The sequence below is a fragment of the Dipteris shenzhenensis genome, chromosome 3, assembly GCF_047967505.1.
Source record: "Dipteris shenzhenensis isolate YYH24624 ecotype China chromosome 3, Dip_SZ_1.0, whole genome shotgun sequence".
Taxonomy (NCBI): Eukaryota; Viridiplantae; Streptophyta; class Polypodiopsida; order Gleicheniales; family Dipteridaceae; genus Dipteris; species Dipteris shenzhenensis.
This window is the reverse complement of record NC_141598.1, coordinates 30,426,264-30,448,158: the sequence shown is the minus strand read 5'-3', so window position 1 is coordinate 30,448,158 and position 21,895 is coordinate 30,426,264. Positions and strand designations below refer to the sequence as shown.

Here is a 21,895-nt window from a genome sequence, read left to right as displayed (position 1 = left end):
ACATGGGAATTTGTGCCTTTGCCTAAAGACAAGAATGCAATTGGCTGCAAGTGGGTTTATAAGGTGAAGCACAATGTAGATGGTTTTGTGAACAGATACAAGGCAAGATTAGTTATCAAGGGGTATGCACAGACATATGGCATTGATTATGAAGAAACATTCAGTCCGGTGGTTGCAAGGATGGCAACCGTAAGAGCAGTCATTGCTATGGCTGCATCAAAGGGATGGTCTTTACATCAGATGGATATAAAGAATGCTTTCTTGCATGGTGATTTGCAAGAAGAGGTCTATATGGAGCAGCCACCAGGTTATGTGCATGTTATTCATCTTGAGTTTGTTTGCAGGTTGAAGAAAGCCTTGTATGGCTTGAAGCGAGCACCCAGAGCATGGTCTGACAAGATAGGACAGTATCTTGTCACTATTGGCTTTCAAATTTCCAAGGCAGATTTCTCACTTTATGTGAGAAAAACAGAGAAAGGCATTATGATGCTTGTCATTTATGTTGATGATTTGATCATCACAAGTGATAGTGATGAAAATATCCTTCATGTGAAAATGCTATTGAAGCAGAAGTTTGAGATGAAGGATTTGGGAGAGCTACGTTACTTCTTGGGCATTGAGGTGATTAGATCCACAAGTGGGATATGGCTCTTGCAGAGGCAGTATGAATTGGACATGTTGTCCAAATATGGGATGACAGGCTGAGATGGTAGCTGACATATTCACGAAGGTATTGGGCGCAGAGAAGCTGCGCAAGTTCAAAGACTTGCTTAGAGTGCAGGAATTGGGATTGAGCTCGAGAGGGAGTGTTGAGATATTGAGATCCACTCGTGATATGCCAGGATGACCGTTGTGCATTTATGTCACCGACTTGTTAGCTACAGATGCGGTTGGTACACCGCCCATGAATAATAGCTGGATGATAGCTATCTTTATGTACTCTAGTTAGTGGCTCAGTTAGTATGCCACCTTAGTTAGATGAGTTTGGTTTTGAGACCCACATATAGGGTTCACCTATTCCTTTTGTACTAAGAGAGAGTTCTTTTGGCTTTTACAACTAAGAAGAAGGAAACTGTTTTCAGCCTCCACCTTTGTGTGTATTCCCCCATTGTGTATGTGAGAAAGCTGCAAGTGAAACTCCTTACTTCTCTCCCACTCTCTTCACAGTTCCTAGCCCTGCTTTCCCTTTCCCTTCCAAGAGGTTGAGGTGAGGGAGGCGAATGAAGCTACTCTCCCTCCTCCTTGGAAGGCTGCCCTCTTCGCTCCTTCCTTGAGCTCTCTTCTCCTCCTACCCAAGCCTCATCAACGTGAGCTGAATGCTGCCCATCTATGACACATTGTTGGTCACCATCAAATCTGCACTGCCATCTTCTTCAAGCTGAGTGGAGCTAGAGCTGAAGCTGCTGCGGATTTCGCTGCACCATCTGCCCTGCCTAGCTATTCGTGATTGCTGGGCCTCTCTCTACAGCATGGATTTGCTGCGCACTGCCCACACTGCTGCTTCCCTCTGCCCGCTGCCTTCTACTACCCACGCTGCTGCTTCCCTCAACCCGCTACCTTCTACTGCCCACGCTGCTGCTTCCCTCTGCCCGCTACCTTCTACTGCTGCTTCCCTCAGCCCGCTACCTTCTATTGCCCGTGCTGTTGCTCTTCCCTAGCAATTGCCTTTGCCTCCTGTGCATCCTCCTCTCCTTTGTGCATTTCTCTCTATAGCTAGATGAGCAGCTCGCTGTCTGCCATCTACAGCAGCACTACAGCCCTCTCTAGCCCGCCATCTACAGCAACACTTTGGTGAAACAGTTCACTATGAGATCCTCTGAGATGCTGGCCAACGATTGAAGCTGCTCAACGAATGACGTGATTAACTGAGGTGATTTGTTATACTCTGCCTGCTATTCCTGCTCTTTTCCAGCCATGGATTCTTCCAAATTGACTACCATTTCATTCGAGAAGTTTTCACCCTAAATCCATTAAAAAGACACAAAGAACATTGTTCTTGTAGTTACCTATGTGAGATGATTTAATCATTACATGTTCAAATGAGCAACTTGTTGCAGCAAAATTTTCCTTAAAAGATCTGGAACAACCCATTATTTTATAGGCATACGAATATGAAGAGATGAAAATTAAATTATGCTTACATGGTAAAGTACATCCCAAAAGTGATAAAGTAATTTTGCTTGCATAACACTCTCAAAACCAAGGAACAAAAGCTAAAGTCTTGGCCTTACAAAATATACATCACATGAAGTTTTATACTAGCTAAATAATACCTTTGTGTCGGGGGCAAATGAGCTTTTCCTCTATTAGGTTTGCAATGCAATGTAATTAAATTGGAGCCACTAAGGTCAACACCTCTCTATCTCTTATTAAGGATAAATGCACAATTTATTATTAGCTAAACAAGTGGTGCTTGTGCAAATATTCTAAAAGATTTCACATCTTTGCAACCCATTATACTCTGCTTTAAAAACAACCACCATTTACAATCTATCGATTCAAATCTTCTCTTACACAAATAAAGGGAAACCTTATGGAGCAAACCTCTCATTATCTGTGACTGACGCCCAATGATACTAGGGGTGTTCAGCCCTAAATTGCGATTGGTTGATTCTACCTTTCCATCTTGAAGAAGAAGATTGCTCCTACCATACATTGTGAATACTCAGTCCAAAGAAGCTTGCATGGAAAACTAGTAAGACAAACAGTAGGTGTAAAACAAGGTGAGACAATTTAAATCTTTCATTAAACATGTAGAAATCCATTGTAAAACAAGATGAGAAAAAATCAGCAATTTTCCAAACAAGCTTGCATTAAGAATACAAAATTTGCTACTTTTGGGGAGCCAGTGGTTGGGTTTCCTATTGACAGGGCTTCTTCTTACGGTGCCAGGATTCTTTCCCCTGTTGATTTTCCACCACTTGGTTCCATCCCTCCCCCCTCGAGTAGGAGGTCTTCCCCTGTTGAGGGGTTTGTTTCCGCCACTAGGTCGGGTAAGATGTTCCGCTCTACATCCTCCCGTCGATGAGGATTATCAGTTGGAACATACAGGGCCTAGGTGGCGTCCCACATCGCCGCCGTAGACAGCTGATCCGGGATCAGCTTCATCCAGGTGTTACTGGGGGTTCCATTGATATATTATTTATTCAAGAGCACAAGCTGGATTCTAGAGATTGTGCCAAGTCAGGCAAGTTGCTTTCTGGCCATACTTTTTGGTCGCCTGCCTTGGGCACCACGGGGGGCACTTCTATTTCAGTTTCGCAGTCGGTTCTCCCCTTAGTTGTTGGGCATGGAGTCATTATCCCCTCTAGAGCTCAGTGGATTATTCTTTTGATTGGAGGGCGTAAGGTTGGCTTCCTTAACCTATATGCCTCCAACATTAGAGGGGAACGTGTCCTTATGTGGAAGACTTTGCTCTCCTGGGCCCCCATTGTGGATTCATGGGTGATTGGAGGTGACTTTAACATGGTCGAGTTACCGTCAGACAAAAAAGGGGGTAGAGAAGGCGGACTTCACTCTTTGGAGAGAGCAGCTTGGGATGCCTTCCTTTTCCATTTCTGTGGCAGAGATACTTGGTGTGATGATGCCTTTCTTATTCAGCCACAGTCCCTCCTGTTCTCTTGGTCGAACAGGAGGCAACAGATGCCTATTCATGCACGCATTGACAGATTCATGTAGATGACTGGGCACTAGACAGAGGTCGATCGGTATGCATTGCTGCGGGGGTTTCCACTTCAGACCACTTCCCTGTTGTGCTGGCTATCTCAGAGCCTCACTTGAGAGGCCGGTCTGCCAGCATCAGGATTCTAGATGCCTTTTACACAGAGGAGGACCTTACAGAGGCAGCCCTGCAGATATGGTTTGCTCATGTCCAGGGTGGGCAGCCATATCCATCACATGTAGCCGCTGCCCTTTCTGGTATTAGCGACTTCTACTGCTCAGTTGCTTGTACCAGGAGACCAGATATTCTCAGACGTGAGATTGGTGTTCGCCAGCAGTTGGCAGCTTTGCAGAGGGAAGAGCAGAAACGGCCCTCAGATGCTTGGATTTAGGAGCGCCTTGCTGCAGCAAGGGCTCATCTGCAGTTATTGCTTGATCAGAGAGCAGAGTATGCCTTTCATGCACGGGAGTCCTTCTGGATTCAGATGGGTGGTAGAGTCAATAAACACTTTTTCTCTACTCTTGGCCCTAGACATAGTAGAGAGAGTGTATCCCAGCTTATTGACTCACATGGGGTTTTACAGACAGAGCCTGATGACGTCTTACGCATAGCTTCAGATTTCTATGCCACCCTTCTTACTGCTGATCCTGAGACACACGATAGAGAGGATGCTAGACAGGCTATTTGGTAGAGTATCCCTGTGTTGGTGAATCCGGATATGCATGTTCTACTCGACGCACCTTTCACCAACACAGAGTTCAGGACTGCACTTTCAGCCCTTCACAAGGGCAAGTGCCCAGGTTCAGATGGCCTCACCCCGTCTTTTTTCATTGCATTTTGGGATATGATTGGAGACTATATTACTTCAGCCATGCAGGCCATTTGGGACTCTAGCGAGATGCCTGGGTCGCTTACAGAGGGTCTCATCCACCTTATCCCAAAAGGAGGTAGCAGAAATTTAGTGTCCCAGTGGAGGCCTATCACACTTCTGGGGACTTGTTACAAGATTCTAGCCAAGGCTATCAGCCTCCGATTGCAGCCACTTCTCCCTGATCTTATTCATGACACTCAGACGGGATTTGTGCATGGCAGAAGTATTTTTGATAACATTTTTTCTTTCTGGGAAGCTTCAGAGTGGGCCATGCAGAGTGGCCAGAATCTTGCCATTGGATTTTGAAAAAGCTTATGACAGAGTAGATTGGGGTTTTTTGGAGGGCACCGTTCTACGCTTTGGATTTACTGATGTTTGGATCAGAGGTGTTTCCTCTTTGTACAGATCAGCCCATAGCCAGGTACTTATTGGTGGGGTAAGGGGTGAGAGATTTCAGATTTCGAGATCAGTCCGTCAGGGAGGCCCCCTTGCTCCTTTCCTTTTTTTGTTCGTGGCCGAAGCTATGAGTATCTATGTTAGATCTCAAGCTGACATCTTTGGGCTGAGACTTCCCATCAGAAGGGAAGAGGAGCTACTTGACAGTGAGTTGGCTGATGACACAACAATTTATTTGGATGCCTCTCCACAGACGCTCACTTCTTTCTTTTTTTTTTTTTGCCGAAAAAATAGTGCTAATTATATTACTTCGAGAGCAAGATACAAAGGTCAGCTTGTAGCTGACGGGCTGCGTTCACAAATCGGACACAGCCCTAAAAGGTACAAAAATAAATCACCTCTCACGGAGGGATAAGGCGAGTGTGAATGAACAGCCATCGGGGTGGTGAGTAGCGCCACCGAAGGCCCTGCGAAGTCTGCTCGAAGAAGAGGCCCTGTGTGTCCCAAGCCCGGAGGAAGCATCTCCGCTTCTCCCGGCCGGCCCGGGAATCTCCCTGAATCTGGTCCCACTGGCCTCTGAGGGTATGAATAATCTCGCTCCAAATATCCGTCATGATCTGGGTAGTCCATAAGGAGGTGCCGCCGAGGATCTGCGCGCAACGCGAGGTCCAAATGTGCCACCCTGCGATGCTGCTAATAATCTACCAAACTGGCTGCCTCTCCTGAACTCCTGTATCAGCCTCTGCTAGGTGCTGCGGGATACCCTCGAGCGGACCCCACGTCCCCTGTGTGATAAGGAAAGTGGGGTCCTGCTGGCATGCCTCGAATAAGTGATGGAGACCAGGTGCGGTGCTGCACCAACAGAACGCGTCCCAAGTGATCAAACCTAGCTCCGGTGCTGCGCGAGTAAGAATCCCGAAAGTCCACCTTCACACTTCCTGGGCGCGAGTACAGCTCCACAGGCAGTGTTTTGGTGACTCCTCATCCTCATGGCAGATCTGACAGCATCCGTCCTAGCCTATCTGCCGCAACCAGCTCCCCACTGGAAGACCTTTGTGGGCAAGAAGCCACAGGAAGTAGGAGATCTTCCGCGGCCGCCAGCTCTCCCACAAGGCCTTCTACTGCAAAAAGAACCTGGAAATACCCTGTGCATACCAGCTGGGCCGCTGGGTGGGGGGGCGGCTCTGCATCCTCCCAAGAACTCGCCTACCCAGAGTCGTGCTATAGGCAAAGAAGGAGGTCGGTCCCTGTCCAGTCACAATCTCTGGCCAACTCCACTCTCCTGGGTCCCAATCAAGCTCTGACAAGGCCCGCCCCTCCCAGAGCCAGAGTCGCCAAAGCTGCATCTGATCCTGCTCAATGCTAGGATCGGTACGCCAAACCTTTCCCAAAAGGCCTACGACCCGAACCCTCTGCCATGGGAGTAGGGGGTCGATGAGTGCATCCTCTCTCCTGAGTCGTCCATCCCCCATAATCGCGAAGAAGGAAATAGAGGAGTCGTCCATACGTCCTGCGACCACCAGTGGGATGCCACGGGGGGTGAACTGTCCCAGCCAACGGTTGTCACCCGGCATGAGGATCTGAGGCTCAGGTGGAACCAACCAATCAGCTGGGATCGCGCCGTCGATCTCCGTGCGTCTCGCCTGGGCTCCCCATGCACCTCCAGCTGCGTCTGCGAGATCAGCCGTCTCCAGATGTCTGTACGTGTCTCTCCAAACTCGAAGGGACCGGGCTGGCCCCCTCATCCAGCCATCCCACCTGATATGTGATCTCTCCCCCAACTGAAGGCCCTCGGCATCTCTGACCTGACCGTTCCAGATAAGCGGCTGGCGATTGATCTCCTGACAGCTAGGAGGGGACTGAATGAGACTGAGGCGGAGCCGCCTCCAAACCATGAGGAGGCTACGAACGAGTGGGGAACGGGGCTGAGTGAGCGGGGCGGAAGTGAAGATCCACCTGAGGGATGGTAGCCACTCTCCACCTCGGCGCAGGACACAAGAACCGACCCCCTGCTGAAGTAGCATCTTCCACGTCTGCCCCCCCGGGGTCAAACCGCGGATGACTAGCTTGCCTAACAAGGCCTGACTCTGAAGCTCTGGATCGATGACCCCCAGGCCACCCTCAGCCTGTGGAAGAATGACTGTCTGCCAAGCTACCCTGGCTCTGGTATCTCTGAGGGCATCCTCCCCGGACCAAAGGAAGTTCCGAACCAACCTCCTGAGCTGTGCCACGTTGGATCTCGAGAAACACCAACAGGAAGCCACATACCAAGCCGTGGCTAGGAGGACCTGGTTGACTACCAGGGCACGACCTGCAAGGGAAAGCTTAGCAGTGCTCCAGAAAGCCAGCTTCCGTCGGATGGAATCTAGCACCGGAAGAAACTGCTGAACTGGCGTGATGTCCAGGCCAACCTGAAAACCAAGGTATCTAGCTGTCTGTCCCCGTGGGATCCACCTGAAACCCAAAAACCTCCCCCACTGAGAACACGCCCCGGGGTCTGTGAGAAAACCAACTGATTTATTCCAGTTGATTTTCGCACCCGCAACCGAGCAGAAGACCTCCAGGGCCATCCTCACCCTCTCCAGCATCATCTCATCGTCCTGGACATACAGGGCTGTGTCATCCGCGTACTCCGAGTCCAAGAGCTCCGTGTCCTCCCAGAGTGGAAGGCGAGCACCCCTGATCCCTGTAGACCTCGCCCGAAGGTAGTAAGTCATAGCCTCGACGAAGAAGAGAAACAGGTAAGGAGCAAGGAGGCAGCCCTGACGCACTGATCTCTCCAAGCTAAAACGCTCACCCATCCTGCCTCCAATGATGACTCTGCTAGAAGCTGTCCTGTACAAAGCTGAAATACCCTGAATCCAACCTACTGGAAAACCTAGCCGCTCCAGAGTCCCCTCCAGAAAGGACCAGTCCACTCGATCGTAGGCCTTCTCAAAATCGAGAAGTAGGATGGCAAGGTGTGATCCGCTGTGCTGAGCCCACTCCGCCGCCTCTGAAAAGGTGAAGACATTATCCAGGATACTGCGATCCTGGACAAAGCCTGTCTGAGTGTCATGGATGAGGTCTGGGAGTAGAGGCCGAACTCTGGCGTTGATCATCTTGGCGAGGATTTTGTAGGCAGTAGTAAGGAGAGTGATCAGGCGCCACTGACGGATCTCCTGTCTATCTCCTCCCTTCGAGATGAGGCAAATCAGTCCCGAGGAAAGGCTCTCTGGCATATAACCGCTGCTGAAAATCCTCTGAAGAGCTGCTAGGAGGGGCTGATGGATCTGGTCCCAGAAGGAGGTGAAGAATGCTCGGGATAGCCCATCCTCACCTGGGCATTTCTGTCCATCGATGGCCATCAAGGCCTCCAGCATCTCATCCGTGGTGAACGGTGCCAACAACGTCGCCTGCATGCTAGGCTGGACCAGGGATGGAGTGTGCCTCCACACCTCCTCACGGGCACGTCGAGTACGAGGGGCAAGCGGCTCCTGCTGGAAAAGGGTCCTGTAGAAGTCAGTGGCCAACCCCAAGACCTCTCCCGGATCCGTAACGATGTGTCCCTCCGCAGTCCTGAGACTCCGAAGCTGATCACCTGCAGCTCTCTGGCCATGCGTCCTGAAGAACTCCCTGCACATCCGGTCACCCTTCCGGGCCCAAAAGGAGAGAGAGGCGTGATAGGAAAACTCTGAGCGATGCTGGAGTGTCTCCTCAAGAAGGGCTCTGGCTCGAAGGGCCTGGATCCGAAGCTCCTCCGAGCCCGGGGATGCCTGCTGGAGTCGCTAAATGGAGGCGAGGTCCCTCCGAAGAGCTCTCTCTCTGCCCCACCAATCCTGTCGAACCTGTAGGGCTGCAAGCTGGCAGATCTGGCTGGACTCCTGCAAAGCCTGCGCCACCGAACCAACCAGATCCACGCACTCGCCCGTCTCTGTCCCAAAGACTGCAAATACTGCTGTGCACGTCCTCCCTCGAGAAAATGGAGTCGGGAATCCGGCATGAGCGGGGGGGAAGGGCCTGAGCCGCCGAGTCTAATGATAAGAGCACAGGCGCATGGTCGGAAAGTGTCGTCCCTGGAACTATACCCGCCTGACCGCCTCTGCCGATGGCCCAATCACTAACATAAAATCTATCCAGCCTCTCTAGGAGTCTACCTCCTTCCCTGCGGAAGCCCCACGAGAAGTACAAACTCCCGTGCCAACGTCGGAAGGACGGGTCTCGCCAACTGTCCCTTCCTCCTGTCGCAAAGATAAAAGAGTCCCAAGCCGACTGCTCTACCTGAGACATACCTGTAAACTCCGGTCCTCTGCCCAGCTGGTCCTCCAAGGTCTCCAGATTGTTGAAGTCACCTTCAACAATCCAGGAATCCATGTCTGGGAGAATCCCTGTAAGTGTCCTCCAGAAGGTGGCTCTACAACGGAGATCTGTGGGAGCATAAATGTTGAGGACTCCAACTTTGGAGCCCTCCAGATCCAGGCCTACCCACAGGGCACGGCCTGGTATCAGCGTGCCATGACCGAAAACTCCCTGAGCTAGCTGCTCGCCCACGGAGGTACAGACACCGCCACTCCTCCCCAGTGCGCCGATCGAGGGCTCCCAATAAGTATGAGCGTCCAGGGAGAATCTTCCCGCATCTACGGGAGTGAGCCGCAGAAAGCTTGTGCTCCTGGAGCAGAAGTACATCCAAACGACCAATCACTGCTGGCTGAAGTTCCTGTCTCAAAATGAGCTTCCTAGGACCACGGGTGCCAGAAGAGTGAAACCCGTTCACGTTTCAGGATACGAGGTGTAGGCTCATGGTGAGGACTGGGAGGCTGCGAACAACTGTCTGCTCGCGGTCGAAGTCGAAGAAGAAGCTGACATTTCCGACTAGAGGCGCTGATGCTTATGGGAAGGTTTGGAGGGGGAAGCGGGGTCGTCTTGCCCGTCCTTCAACACCTTCAGCAAAGGCGAGAGACCTTTGGTACCATGAATGAAAGCTTTCTCGAGCCAGCTCGAGATCTCTGAGGTGGACATACCGTAGAAGGCACGGAGTTTCTGAGGAATCCAGGCTCTAACATCTTGGGGGAGGGGCCAAGACAGGGGGGGCCTGAGGATCACAATCAGTCTGAAGCGTTTGGCGGCGCACGTCACCCTCGGACCACTGAGTCTCGAGAAGCTGCCCACCGGACGGGCCTAGGAGCAAACCTGAGCATGTGTCTGCTCTCTGAGAGCCTCCCAGACCGAGTCGTCTGTCCAGGTCTCGGTGCCGTCGCTAAGGAACGTGAAAGCAAAGCTAGGGCCATCCCTGGGGGCCAAGGCGGCTATCTTCCCATCCGCCCCTTTGCGGAGCAGGAAGATACTGATGTCGAGGTAAGCAGGGAAAGTCTCGAGGTCGGCCACATCCAAGTAGTCCCAGGGGCTGGATCTGTAAAAGTCGTGGGGGAGCTCTCTCTCCTGAAGCTGAGGCCCGTCAGAGTCTGCCACTGAGGGGCTAGCGGACAGAGAAGCCTGCTCTGGTGATGGTGTAGACTCAGGGTGTCCTGCCAGCGGAGGGGGAGGGGGAGGAGGCTGGGAAATAGGCAACTCAGACTCCTCAAGGGCGACTAGCGGAGGAGGAGGAGGAGGGGGAGCGGGGGCTGCCCTCGGCTGAGGAACCGTCAGTGCAGCTAGCTCTGCGGGAGAGCTGAAAGAGGCGAGGGGGGGGGAGGGGAGGGGATGCATCTGGAACTGGGGCTGAGGAGGAGGGGGAGAAGACTGAGGAGGACGAGGAGGGGGCTGAAAGCTGTGGGTCGGGAGATATGGGGTGCAGATGGGGGATGGACTGGGGCTGAATGGGGAGAGGCTAGGGAGAGGAGGAGAGGGGGACCTGAGGCTGTGGAGGGCGGGCTACCGTCGAAGAAGATGCTCTCCCTGGTCCCTGGGGCGGCTGCCTGTCGGGTCTCTGAGGTGCAGCTGCAGAGGTTGGGTAACCTCTGCCTCTTTGCCTTTATCAGAAATCTTCTTGTTCTTTCCTCTTTTCCTTCTAACCTCAGTCCAGCTGCCAGCTAACTCTGGTCCGAGCTCCAGCTGCCTCTGCTCCTCCTGGCGTGGCTGCCCGAAGGGGGGGGCGGGGGCGGAGAGGGGGGGCGGGGGAGGCCGAGAAGAGCTGGCGAAGCGTGGACAAACAGCCGCTAGGTGCCCAAAGCCGTGACACCTCAGACACTGTCCTGGCTGTCCGGTGACTACCATGCTCTGGGTGATGCTGTCGGCATCTGTCACGATCTCGATCACTGCCGGGAGAGTCGCAGGATCCGCCATAGCCACACGGACTCGGGGGGCTCCTGCCGTAGTCATCGCATCGGCGAAAGTATCGTGCATAACCCAGCCAAAGTGGGAGCCCAGGTCCCTGACAATCGGCCGCAGCTCAGCAGCAAGACCTGGAAAAACTAGCGTCACTGGATGGCGAGGTATACAAAACCGAGCATCAAAATCTGCTGCGCTGAATCCACGGTACCACGAGACTATCATGATAATCTTTCCATCCACTGACGTGGGGGAGCCAGCAACAGGTTGCTCGCAGCTTTCGCAGTGGAGAGTTTGAGCCAGAAGATGCCCCTTCCCATAAGGGCCACCTCCTCAATATGGCCGTCCTCTAGCATGAGAGTGGACTGGAGCCAGTCCCTGATGGCTGATCTGGAGGGGGAATGTCCAATGACTCTGCCATAAACAGAGGTAAGGGCAAAGTCATTGGCAACCTCCTGAACCCGAGATGATTGTTGCTCTGTCAGGATGACGCGGTAGGCATCTGGAGAGGGAGGGTCCGTCTGGGCCTCTGGTTCCGGGCAGGGAGCCGCCATACCGCCAAGACACACTGCGAGGCTTCCGATGAGGAAGAGGCTGCCACCCAAAAAAGGAGGGGTAGAAGCGGGAGGGTGGAGCCTGGGTGTGGCGGGAGGATGGAGAGCGGAGGGTGGAGGAAGCGGGATGGGAGGGCAGGAAGCGGGGGTGGCGCGGGGTGGAGGAGTGGGGGTGGGGAGCGGGTGAGGTGGGGAGGCGGGAATGGAAGCGGGGGCGGGGGAGAGGCGGAGTGGGGCGAGAGGACGGGCGGGGGGTGGGGGGAAGGGGTGGGACGGAGGGGTGGGGTGGAGCGAAGGGGCGGGGGGGGCGGGGGCGGAGGGCGAGAGGGGGAGGCAGGGGTGGAGCGGAGGGGCGGAGAGGCGAGAGGGGGCGGGGGCGGAAGGCGAGGGGTGAGAAGGCAGAACGGGAGGCGAGGGGTGAGCGGAGTGGTAGCGGGGTGGGGTGCGGTGGAGCGGAATGGCAAGGGGAGAGGGGACGGAGCGGGGAGGGGTGAGCGAAGCGAGGGGGGGCGGAGCGAGGCGGGGGTGAGGCGGGGTGTGAGCGTGAGGGTGGAGGGGCTGCGGTGAGGGGAGGGGTGAGACGGGGTTGCGAGGGGGGTGAGCGGAGGTGCGAGGGAGGGTGAGGGCGGAGGTGAGGCGGGGATGGCGAGGTGAGGCGCGGCGGCAGCGGCGGGCGGGAGGGTCGAGGCGAGGAGGAGGGCTAGGGGAGGTAGAAGTACGGCGGGGGAGGGGGAAGCTCGCAGGAACTTTTGCGGGCTCTGGTTTAAAACTTAGGGGACCTACTCTCAAACTGCCTCTCTGTATTGCTATTGGTATTGCCTGACGCTCACTTCTTTAAGGACAGCATTGGATTTATTTTGCTTGGCGGCAGGGGCGCATATAAATTGGCATAAATCCAATGGCTTTTGGATCAGTGATGAGGACACTCCAGTTTGGGGGCTTGACATAGGGTTCACTTGGGTTCAGAGGGGTGTGCCTATCAGGTATTTGGGCTGCCAGGTCGGCTTGGGTATTTCTACCACGCAGCAGTTTGCTCCCGTTTTGGAGAGCATCAGAAGGAAGCTTCTCTTTTGGAGCTCAGCCAAGCTGGATCTTGCCTCTAGAGTTGTGGTGGTCAACCATGTCCTCTTGGCCACAGCCTGGTTTGTATGTTCATGTTGGTGCCGTTCTAGGGACTGCATCATTTAGCTCAGAAGACCGATCGGGAACTTTCTCTGGAGTGGGCTTGATGGCACAGCAGATGCCTTAGCCACGGTGGCTTGGGAGACCCTCATCCTCCCTACATAGGATGGGGGTCTCAATATTATTGATCCAGATTTACAGTGCAGAGCTTTACTTTGCAAGTTGATGGTGCGAGGACTTATGCCAAGACAGGAACCGTGGAAGGACTTTCTTATCAGCAGCATATAGAGGTGCACACCTTCTTCAGGAGGAGACTGGATGAGCAGTGTTAGATGGATCTTCACCACAGCACACCTCAGGTCACCTTCGTCCCCTCTCATGGTTGCCATTCTGAAAGCTTGGGCCAGTTTCAGAAGCACTCTTCGGAGGATTCCTCCTTCCTCCCGGGAAGAGATTGATAGGCAACCCATCATGTGGAATGACAGTATTTTAGATGATCTTGGCAGGCCACTGGGTGCCTCACTCTACATGCAGTGGGCCAGGTGGGAGAGAAGACCTGCTTCTTCTTTGGGGTCTTGGAAAGCTTTCCGTAGGCTTCCAGAGGAAACCAAATCAAGGTTGACAGGACATCTCAGAGGGAGTGCAGGGAGGATCTTGCAGATTGAGGCAGCCCTTCCAGAGGTTTGGATAGACACAGATGATATGCCACTCACTTCCTCCACTTGGGCAGGTACTTTCTCGAGAGGCGGGGTTCCGCTTCAGGTCTTAGCTTTCCGAGATGCACAGGAGGATGCTTTGGTTTTTAGTGTCCAGGATGGTGGCAGATTGCTCAGGTCCACAGAGGACATCTTGCTTGAGTCTGCTTTTCAACCTATCAGGGTTGTAGGTCTTTTGATGCAGGGATCAGATTCAGAGTGGTTCTTAGACCCTGACCCCCCGCTACTCTCCACCGGGTCTTGGAGGCTTTGGCTCTATGGGGGAGTTCCCATCAGGTATTTACAGTGGGACCCCGGAGAGTGGGAGTGGATTGACGCAGGGCATCGAGAGAAGAGCATCCCCTTCTTTCGTTACATGGTCAGTAATGCCAGGAGATTTCAGCTCAGTAGTAGAGGTTGGAGACCCTCCAGAGTTCCTCATTGGGAGACTTTTGGTATTACTGCGGATCAGCAGAGGTGCTTCTGGAGGAGGCTCTGGAAATCCCACAGGAATAGAAAGATCACTATCTTCTTTTGGCTTTCTATCCATGGAGGGATTGCAGTGAACCTTTGGAGGTCCAGATTCGGAGCCGACCCTACTTGCCCTCGATGCCTTTCTGCTTCGGAGTCTATTCAGCATTGCTTATGGGATTGCAGACAGGCGAGATTGATTTGGATGGGGATAGCCAGGATTTTCAGTCACTTTGCCCATTCCCCACTTTTTATGACTTGGGGCTCGGTGGCTTGGCTTTCTCTTACAGGACCTCAGGTTTTCTATGAGGGAGTTGACTCCTCTTGGGCCATTTCGGTTCGACATCATCGGATTGAGTCCTGTTCGTTGGATGTGGTACCACACCGTCCTTTTACAGCTGTACATGCCTCTGTGGATACTTCTTGGGAGATTCTAGCGAGCATAGCAGCCTGGCATATCTGGAGAGCGAGATGCACAGAGGCTATGGAGGGTACTCAGGTTCATCCCTCGCACACATTGGCTAGTATCTGGACAGACATCGTACACACTCTGATGGCCGTATGGACGGGTATGCAGGGGGACTCCCGTGCAGCCTTAGCTAGGAGGGCTTCTTTCTTCAGGAATGGAAGGATTCTCCTTTCTTCTCTGAAACTACTACAGGGTTGAGATGGCACTTTCAGCCTCAGCCTTGGCTTTTTTCCACCTCACTCTGAGGGGTTTTTTATTTATCCTCATGATTTCATGATGTATTCCGCTTTGAGCTTGCTCTCATGGGTTTTTGTTCTTACTTAATAGAAGTCTTTTTCATGGAAAAAAAAAAGAATACAAAATTCAACATACATCAAGTAAAAAGATGTCGGGGCATTAAAACTTACACCAACCATATTATCATGTTCCTAACAAAACAAGAATTTCCTGACTTTGGTTGTAAGCACTTGGAGAAATTCTGCATTTTTTGAACTTAAGCAGCATTCATCTATTAGAGTCTTTTCCTTTTTTGGGCAAACAAATTTTTTTGTATTAAGCTTTAACAGCTACATATATATTATCATGGTACCATCTGCTATCATAACAGTCCCAAAAGATACTTCACGTTAACAAAACAATTGCAATACAACTGAAACTGAGGACATAATGTTGTCTTAAGAATGTCGGTAGGCTATTGTGAGAAATGCAGCGGTGCGGAGCGATGATGGAGAGAAAACAGCAAACACTCACAAGAGAAAACCAAAGAACAAGAGAGACTGCACAGGATCTCGGGAAAAACCTCCTCAACTGCTGGAAAAAAACCCTCCACTGGTGGCTGCACAAGTGTGCACTGAAATGAGAAACAAGGGAGGGAGGGGGCCCTATTTATAGGGTGTTACAATAGAAACACTCCTAACCACATGACAACAGGCGTTGACCACATGACGACAAGTGTTGACCACATGTTGACCATGTATCAACACAAGTCAACCACACGACACGAGGAGTTGACCACATGGGTTCATCTAGGAGTACTATCTGAGGCAACCATGCATCGAAACATGTCAACCACAGGTCAACCAGGAGTATCATGCCCAAGGCGATCTCATGGAGAGCTGCGCACATGGAGAGTGAGCTTAGCACATGGAGCAGTCAGAAGTATTTACAGTTACACAGTGGTTCAATGGTTTAGTGGTGCGGTGATCCAGCTCACCTGCACATGGAGAATTTACACCATCCTGCTTACAAGAGGCTGGCGGGAGTCAGGAAGTCACCGTAGCCATCAAGAGAGCCAACGGCACAACGGCTATCCTCAACAGCTAAGGAGATAAGAAGATGACCAATAGGAAGAAAGGGGGAGATTCTCAACGAAGAAGGGACCCTCCAAGGCGGGGATGAGAATGAAGGCGAAGGGGGAAGAGGAGGTATTGGGCATTCAGCAAGCATTCGACACTGGAGCCGAAGAAACGAGAGTGTGAGGCGAGATAGAGGCTGGAGCTACGAGCTCACCAAGGAGAGAGTGTGGAGAGACTTGTGTGTACCCTCTGTCTACTATGGGGATAGACTGTGTGTTCTTGTGACTTGCGACTTGTGACCTGGAGACACTGGTCCAGTGATATGTACTTTGGCCATCTTGGTCACTTTCTCATTCTTCTTGTCTCTTTCCGGATATGGGGATTGATCACTAGTGTATGACGGATTTTCTTATTCTCCTTATGCTGTGGAGTTCTCAAGTGATTGTCATTTAGCATAGTGCACTCGTACGTCATCGTTCACTGCAGTATAGCATACGGCACTCGCACACCACTGCATGGTGCACTCTGTGCGATCCATTGCATTAGAGCATTGCAACACTCATGCTTCTCATGCCAGTGGCCTTTGGCCTCCGGTAACACCTCCGGAAGGATAGGAACCCCACCCCTTAGACAGTTTATGGCAATCACGGTGGGACGCTGCTGGTGTTGAGTAGCACAAGTGAAGTGGTGATCCAGGGTCCTAGAGAGAGGTCTTATGCCGAGTAGTTCTGAAACATTTTTTTCATGAAAAAGACTTCTATTAAGTAAGAACAAAAACCCGCGAGAGCAAGCTCAAAGCGGAATACATCATGAAATCATGAGGATAATAAAAAACCCCCTCAGAGTGAGGTGGAAAGAAACCAAGGCTGAGGCTGAAAGTGCCATCTCAACCCTGTAGTAGATTCAGAGAAGAAAGGAGAATGCTTCCATTCCCTGAAGAAAGAAGCCCTCCTAGCTGAGGCTGCACGGGAGTCCCCCTGCATACCCGTCCATACGGCCATCAGAGTGTGTACGATGTCTGTCCAGATACTAGCCAATGTGTGCGAGGGATGAACCTGAGTACCCTCCATAGCCTCTGTGCATCTGGATCTCCAGATATGCCAGGCTGCTATGCTCGCTATAATCTCCCAAGAAGTATCCACAGAGGCATGTACAGCTGTAAAAGGACGGTGTGGAACCACATCCAACGAGCAGAGCTCAACCCGATGACGTCGAACCGAAATGGCCCGGGAGGAGTCAAGTCCCTCATAGAAAACCTGAGGTCCTGTAAGAAAAAGCCAAGCCACCGAGCCCCAAGTCATAAAGAGTGGGGAATGGGCAAAGTGACTGAAGATCCTGGCAATCCCCATCCAAATCAATCTCGCCTGTCTGCAATCCCATAAGCAATGCTGAATAGACTCCGAAGCAGAAAGGCAACGAGGGCAAGTAGGGTCGGCTCCGAATCTGGACCTCCAAAGGTTCACTGCAATCCCTCCATGAATAGAAAGCCAAAAGAAGATAGTGATCTTTCTATTCCTGTGGGATTTCCAGAGCCTCCTCCAGAAGTACCTCTGCTGATCCGCAGTAATACCAAAAGTCTCCCAATGAGAAACTCTGGAGGGTCTCCAGCCTCTACTACTGAGCTGAAATCTCCTGGCATTACTGACCGTGTAACGAAAGAAGGGGATGGTCTTCTCTCGATGCCCCGCGTCAATCCACTCCCACTCTCCAGGGTCCCACTGTAAATACCTGATGGGAACTCCTCCATAGAGCCAAAGTCTCCAAGACCCGGTGGAGAGTAACTGGGGGTCAGGGTCTAAGAACCACTCTGAATCTGATCCCTGCATCAAAAGGCCTACGACCCTGATAGGCTGAAAAGCAGACTCAAGCAATATATCATCTGTAGATCTGAGCAATCTGCCACCATCCTGGACACTGAAAACCAAAGCATCCTCCTGTGCACCTCGGAAGGCTAAGACCTGAAGTGGAACCCCGCCTCTCGAGAAAGTACCTGCCCAAGTGGAGGTAGTGAGAGGCATATCAACTGTGTCTATCCAAGCCTCTGGAAGGGCTGACTCAATCTGCAAGATCCTCCCTGCACTCCCTCTGAGATGTCCTGTCAACCTTGACTTGGTTTCCTCTGGAAGCCTACGGAAGGCTTTCCAAGATCCCAAAGAAGAAGCAGGTCCCCTCTCCCACCTAGCCCACTGCATGTAGAGTGAGGCACCCAGTGGTCTGCCACGATCATCTAAAATACTGTCGTTCCACATGATGGGCTGCCTATCAATCTCTTCCCGGGAGGAAGGAGGAATCCTCCAAAGAGAGCTTCTGAAACTAGCCCAAGCTTTCAGAATGGCAACCATGAGAGGGGATGAAGGTGATCTGAGGTGTGTTGAGGTGAAAATCCATCTAACACTGCTCATCCAGTCTCCTCCTGAGGAAGGTGTGCACCTCTGTATGCTGCTGATAAGAAAGTCCTTCCACGGTTCCTATCCTGGCATAAGTCCTCGCACCACTAACTTGCAAAGTAAGGCTCTGCACTGTAAATCTGGATCAATAATATTGAGACCCCCATCCTGTGTAGGGAGGATGAGGGTCTCCCAAGCCACTCTGGCTAAGGCATCTGCTGTGCCATCAAGCCCACTCCAGAGAAAGTTCCTGATCGGTCTTCTGAGCTGAATGATGCAGTCCCTAGAACGGCACCAACATGAACAAATAAACCAGGCCGTGGCCAAGAGGACCTGGTTGACCACCACAACTCTAGAGGCAAGATCCAGCTTGGCTGAGCTCCAAAAGAGAAGCTTCCTTCTGATGCTCTCCAACACGGGAGCAAACTGCTGCGTGGTAGAAATACCCAAGCCGACCTGGCAGCCCAAATACCTGATAGGCACACCCCTCTGAACCCAAGTGAACCCTATGTCAAGTCCCCAAACTGGAGTGTCCTCATCACTGATCCAAAAGCCATTGGATTTATGCCAATTTATCTGCGCCCCTGCCGCCAAGCAAAATAAATCCAATGCTGTCCTGAAAGAAGTCAATGTCTGTGGAGAGGCATCCAAATAAATCGCTGTGTCATCAGCCAACTCACTGTCAAGCAGCTCCTCTTCTCTTCTGATAGGAAGTCTCAGCCCAAAGATGTCAGCTTGAGATCTAACATAGATGCTCATAGCTTCGGCCACGAATAAAAAAAGGAAAGGAGCAAGGGGGCATCCCTGACGGACTGATCTCGAAATCTGAAATCTCTCACCCCTTACCCCACCAATAAGTACCTGGCTATGGGCTGATCTGTACAAAGAGGAAACACCTCTGATCCAAACATCAGTGAATCCAAAGCGTAGAAGGGTGCCCTCCAAAAAACTCCAATCTACTCTGTCATAAGCTTTTTCAAAATCCAACAGTAGAATGGCAAGATTCTGGCCACTCTGCATGGCCCACTCTGAAGCTTCCCAGAAAGAAAAAATGTTATCAAAAATACTTCTGCCATGCACAAATCCCGTCTGAGTGTCGTGGATAAGATCAGGGAGAAGTGGCTGCAATCGGAGGCTGATAGCCTTGGCCAGAATCTTGTAACAAGTCCCCAGAAGTGTGATAGGCCTCCACTGGGACAATAAATTTCTGCTACCTCCTTTTGGGATAAGGTGGATGAGGCCCTCTGTAAGCGATTCAGGCATCTCGCCAGAGTCCCAAATGGCCTGCATGGCTGAAGTAATATAGTCTCCAATCATATCCCAAAATGCAATGAAAAAAGACGGGGTGAGGCCATCTAAACCTGGGCACTTGCCCTTGTGAAGGGCTGAAAGTGCAGTCCTGAGCTCTGTGTTGGTGAAAGGTGCGTCAAGTAGAACATGCATATCCGGATTCACCAACACTGGGATACTCTGCCAAATAGCCTGTCTAGCATCCTCTATATCGTGTGTCTCAGGATCAGCAGTAAGGAGGGTGGCATAGAAATCTGAAGCTATGCGTAAGACGTCATCTGGCTCTGTCTGTAAAACCCCATGTGAGTCAATAAGCTGAGATACACTCTCTCTACTATGTCTAGGGCCAAGAGTAGAGAAGAAGTGTTTATTGACTCTACCACCCATCTGAATCCAGAAGGACTCCCGTGCATGAAAGGCATACTCTGCTCTCTGATCAAGCAATAACTGCAGATGAGCCCTCGCTGCAGCAAGGCGCTCCTGAATCCAAGCATCTGAAGGCCGTTTCTGCTCTTCCCTCTGCAAAGCTGCTAACTGCTGGCGAACACCAATCTCACGTCTGAGAATATCTCGTCTCCTGGTAGAAGCAACTGAGCAGTAAAAGTCGCTAATACCAGAGAGGGCAGCAACTAAATGTGAAGGATGTGGCTGCCCTCCCTGGACATGAGCAAACCATATCCGTAGGGCTGCCTCTGTAAGGTCCTCCTCTGTGTAAAAGGCATCTGGAATCCTGATGCTGGCAGATCGGCCTCTCAAGTGAGGCTCTGAGATAGCCAGAACAACAGGGAAATGGTCTGAGGTGGAAACCCCCGCAGCAATGCATACCGATCCACCTCTGTCTAGTGCCCAGTCATCTACATAAAATCTGTCAATGCGTGCATGAATAGGCATCTGTTGCCTCCTGTTCGACCAAGAGAACAGGAGGGACTGTGGCTGAATAAGAAAGGCATCATCACACCAAGTATCTCTGCCACAGAAATGGAAAAGGAAGGCATCCCAAGCTGCTCTCTCCAAAGAGTGAAGTCCGCCTTCTCTACCCCCTTTTTGGTCTGAAGGTAACTCGACCATGTTAAAGTCACCTCCAATCACCCAAGAATCCACAATGGGGGCCCAGGAGAGCAAAGTCTTCCACATAAGGACACGTTCCCATCTAATGTTGGAGGCATATAGGTTGAGGAAGCCAACCTTACGCCCTCCAATCAAAAGAATAATCCACTGAGCTCTAGAGGGGATAATGACTCCGTGCCCAACAACTAAGGGGAGAACCGACTGCAAAACTGAAATAGAAGTGCCTCCCCTAGTGCCCAATGCAGGCGACCAAAAAGTATGTCCTGAAAGCAACTTGCCTGACTTGGCACAATCTCTATAATCCAGCTTGTGCTCTTGAATAAATAATATATCAATGGGACCCCCAGTAACACCTGGATGAAGCTGATCCCGGATCAGATGTCTACGGCGGCGATGTGGGACGCCACCTAGGCCCTGTATGTTCCAACTGATAATCCTCATCGACGGGAGGATGTAGAGTGGAACACCTTACCCGACCTAGTGGCGGAAACAAACCCCTCAATAGGGGAAGACCTCCTGGAAGGAGGGAAGGAACCCAGTGGAGGAAAGTCAATAGGGGAAAGAATCCTGGCACCTGAAGAAGAAGCCCTGTCAATAGGAAATCCAACCACTGGCTCCCCAAAAGTAGCGGGCACAAACTCCTCCTCTGGGAAATCTGAACTCTCTGCCAAGGCTGAAAACGAGTTCCTGTGGAGCAATCCAGACACCGGAGTACGAAGGATCCCTTGTGAGGGAAGAGGATCAACAGTGTAAGCTATCCCCTTCCCCCTGTCCAAGGGAGGGAGTGAGGAAGGCTCTCTACCCGGTGTCTGCCCAGCCGCGGAAATCTCTCCGTCCTCAAGAGGAACATCTGGCAGTGCTGGATCTAAGAAAGAAGCTGCAACTGGGGAGGAGGTCGAAGCTTCAGCGTCTCGGACTGTGCAAGGTGAGACAGGAAGGACAGCTCGAGGTGAAGCAGAGTCTACTAAGGTACCCTCGTGAACTGAAGGAGGGACCTGCACACGTACTGGAACCCACTGTAAAGCGTCGCGTGTGCCTGAGGGAGGTGGGGGTCGAGGAGCAGGTGAAGGACCTGTACCACCCCCCTGACGAGGCCGAGGAATAGGTACTGGACCTGTACCACCACCTGACTGAGCAGGACCGCCACGTGAAGAACGAGGAGCAGGAGCTGGACCTGTACCACCCCTCTGTCGAGGTCGAGGGGCAAGTGCCGGGTCTAATCCCCCCTGTCCCCCCTGTCGATGCCCTGAGGCGGTAGCTGTACCAGAGGGCTTCTTAGGCCTTTTCTTCTTCTTGGGACAATCCCTGGCAAAGTGTCCCGAGGTCCTGCAAATCCTGCACTGGTCCTGCCTGCCTGAAATCTCCACTCT

General features: G+C 51.9%; 1 protein-coding gene across 1 annotated transcript in view; it reads right to left on the bottom strand.

The window, feature by feature from the left end:
• LOC147903644 (dynein regulatory complex protein 1-like) overlaps positions 1-21,895 on the bottom strand; it is a 180,781-nt gene that overhangs the window by 136,979 nt on the left and 21,907 nt on the right. The window contains exon 3 of the mRNA XM_087372207.1: positions 2,545-2,645. Within this exon, the coding sequence (XP_087228333.1) occupies positions 2,545-2,645 (101 nt within the window). The remainder of the gene's footprint in view (positions 1-2,544; positions 2,646-21,895) is intronic.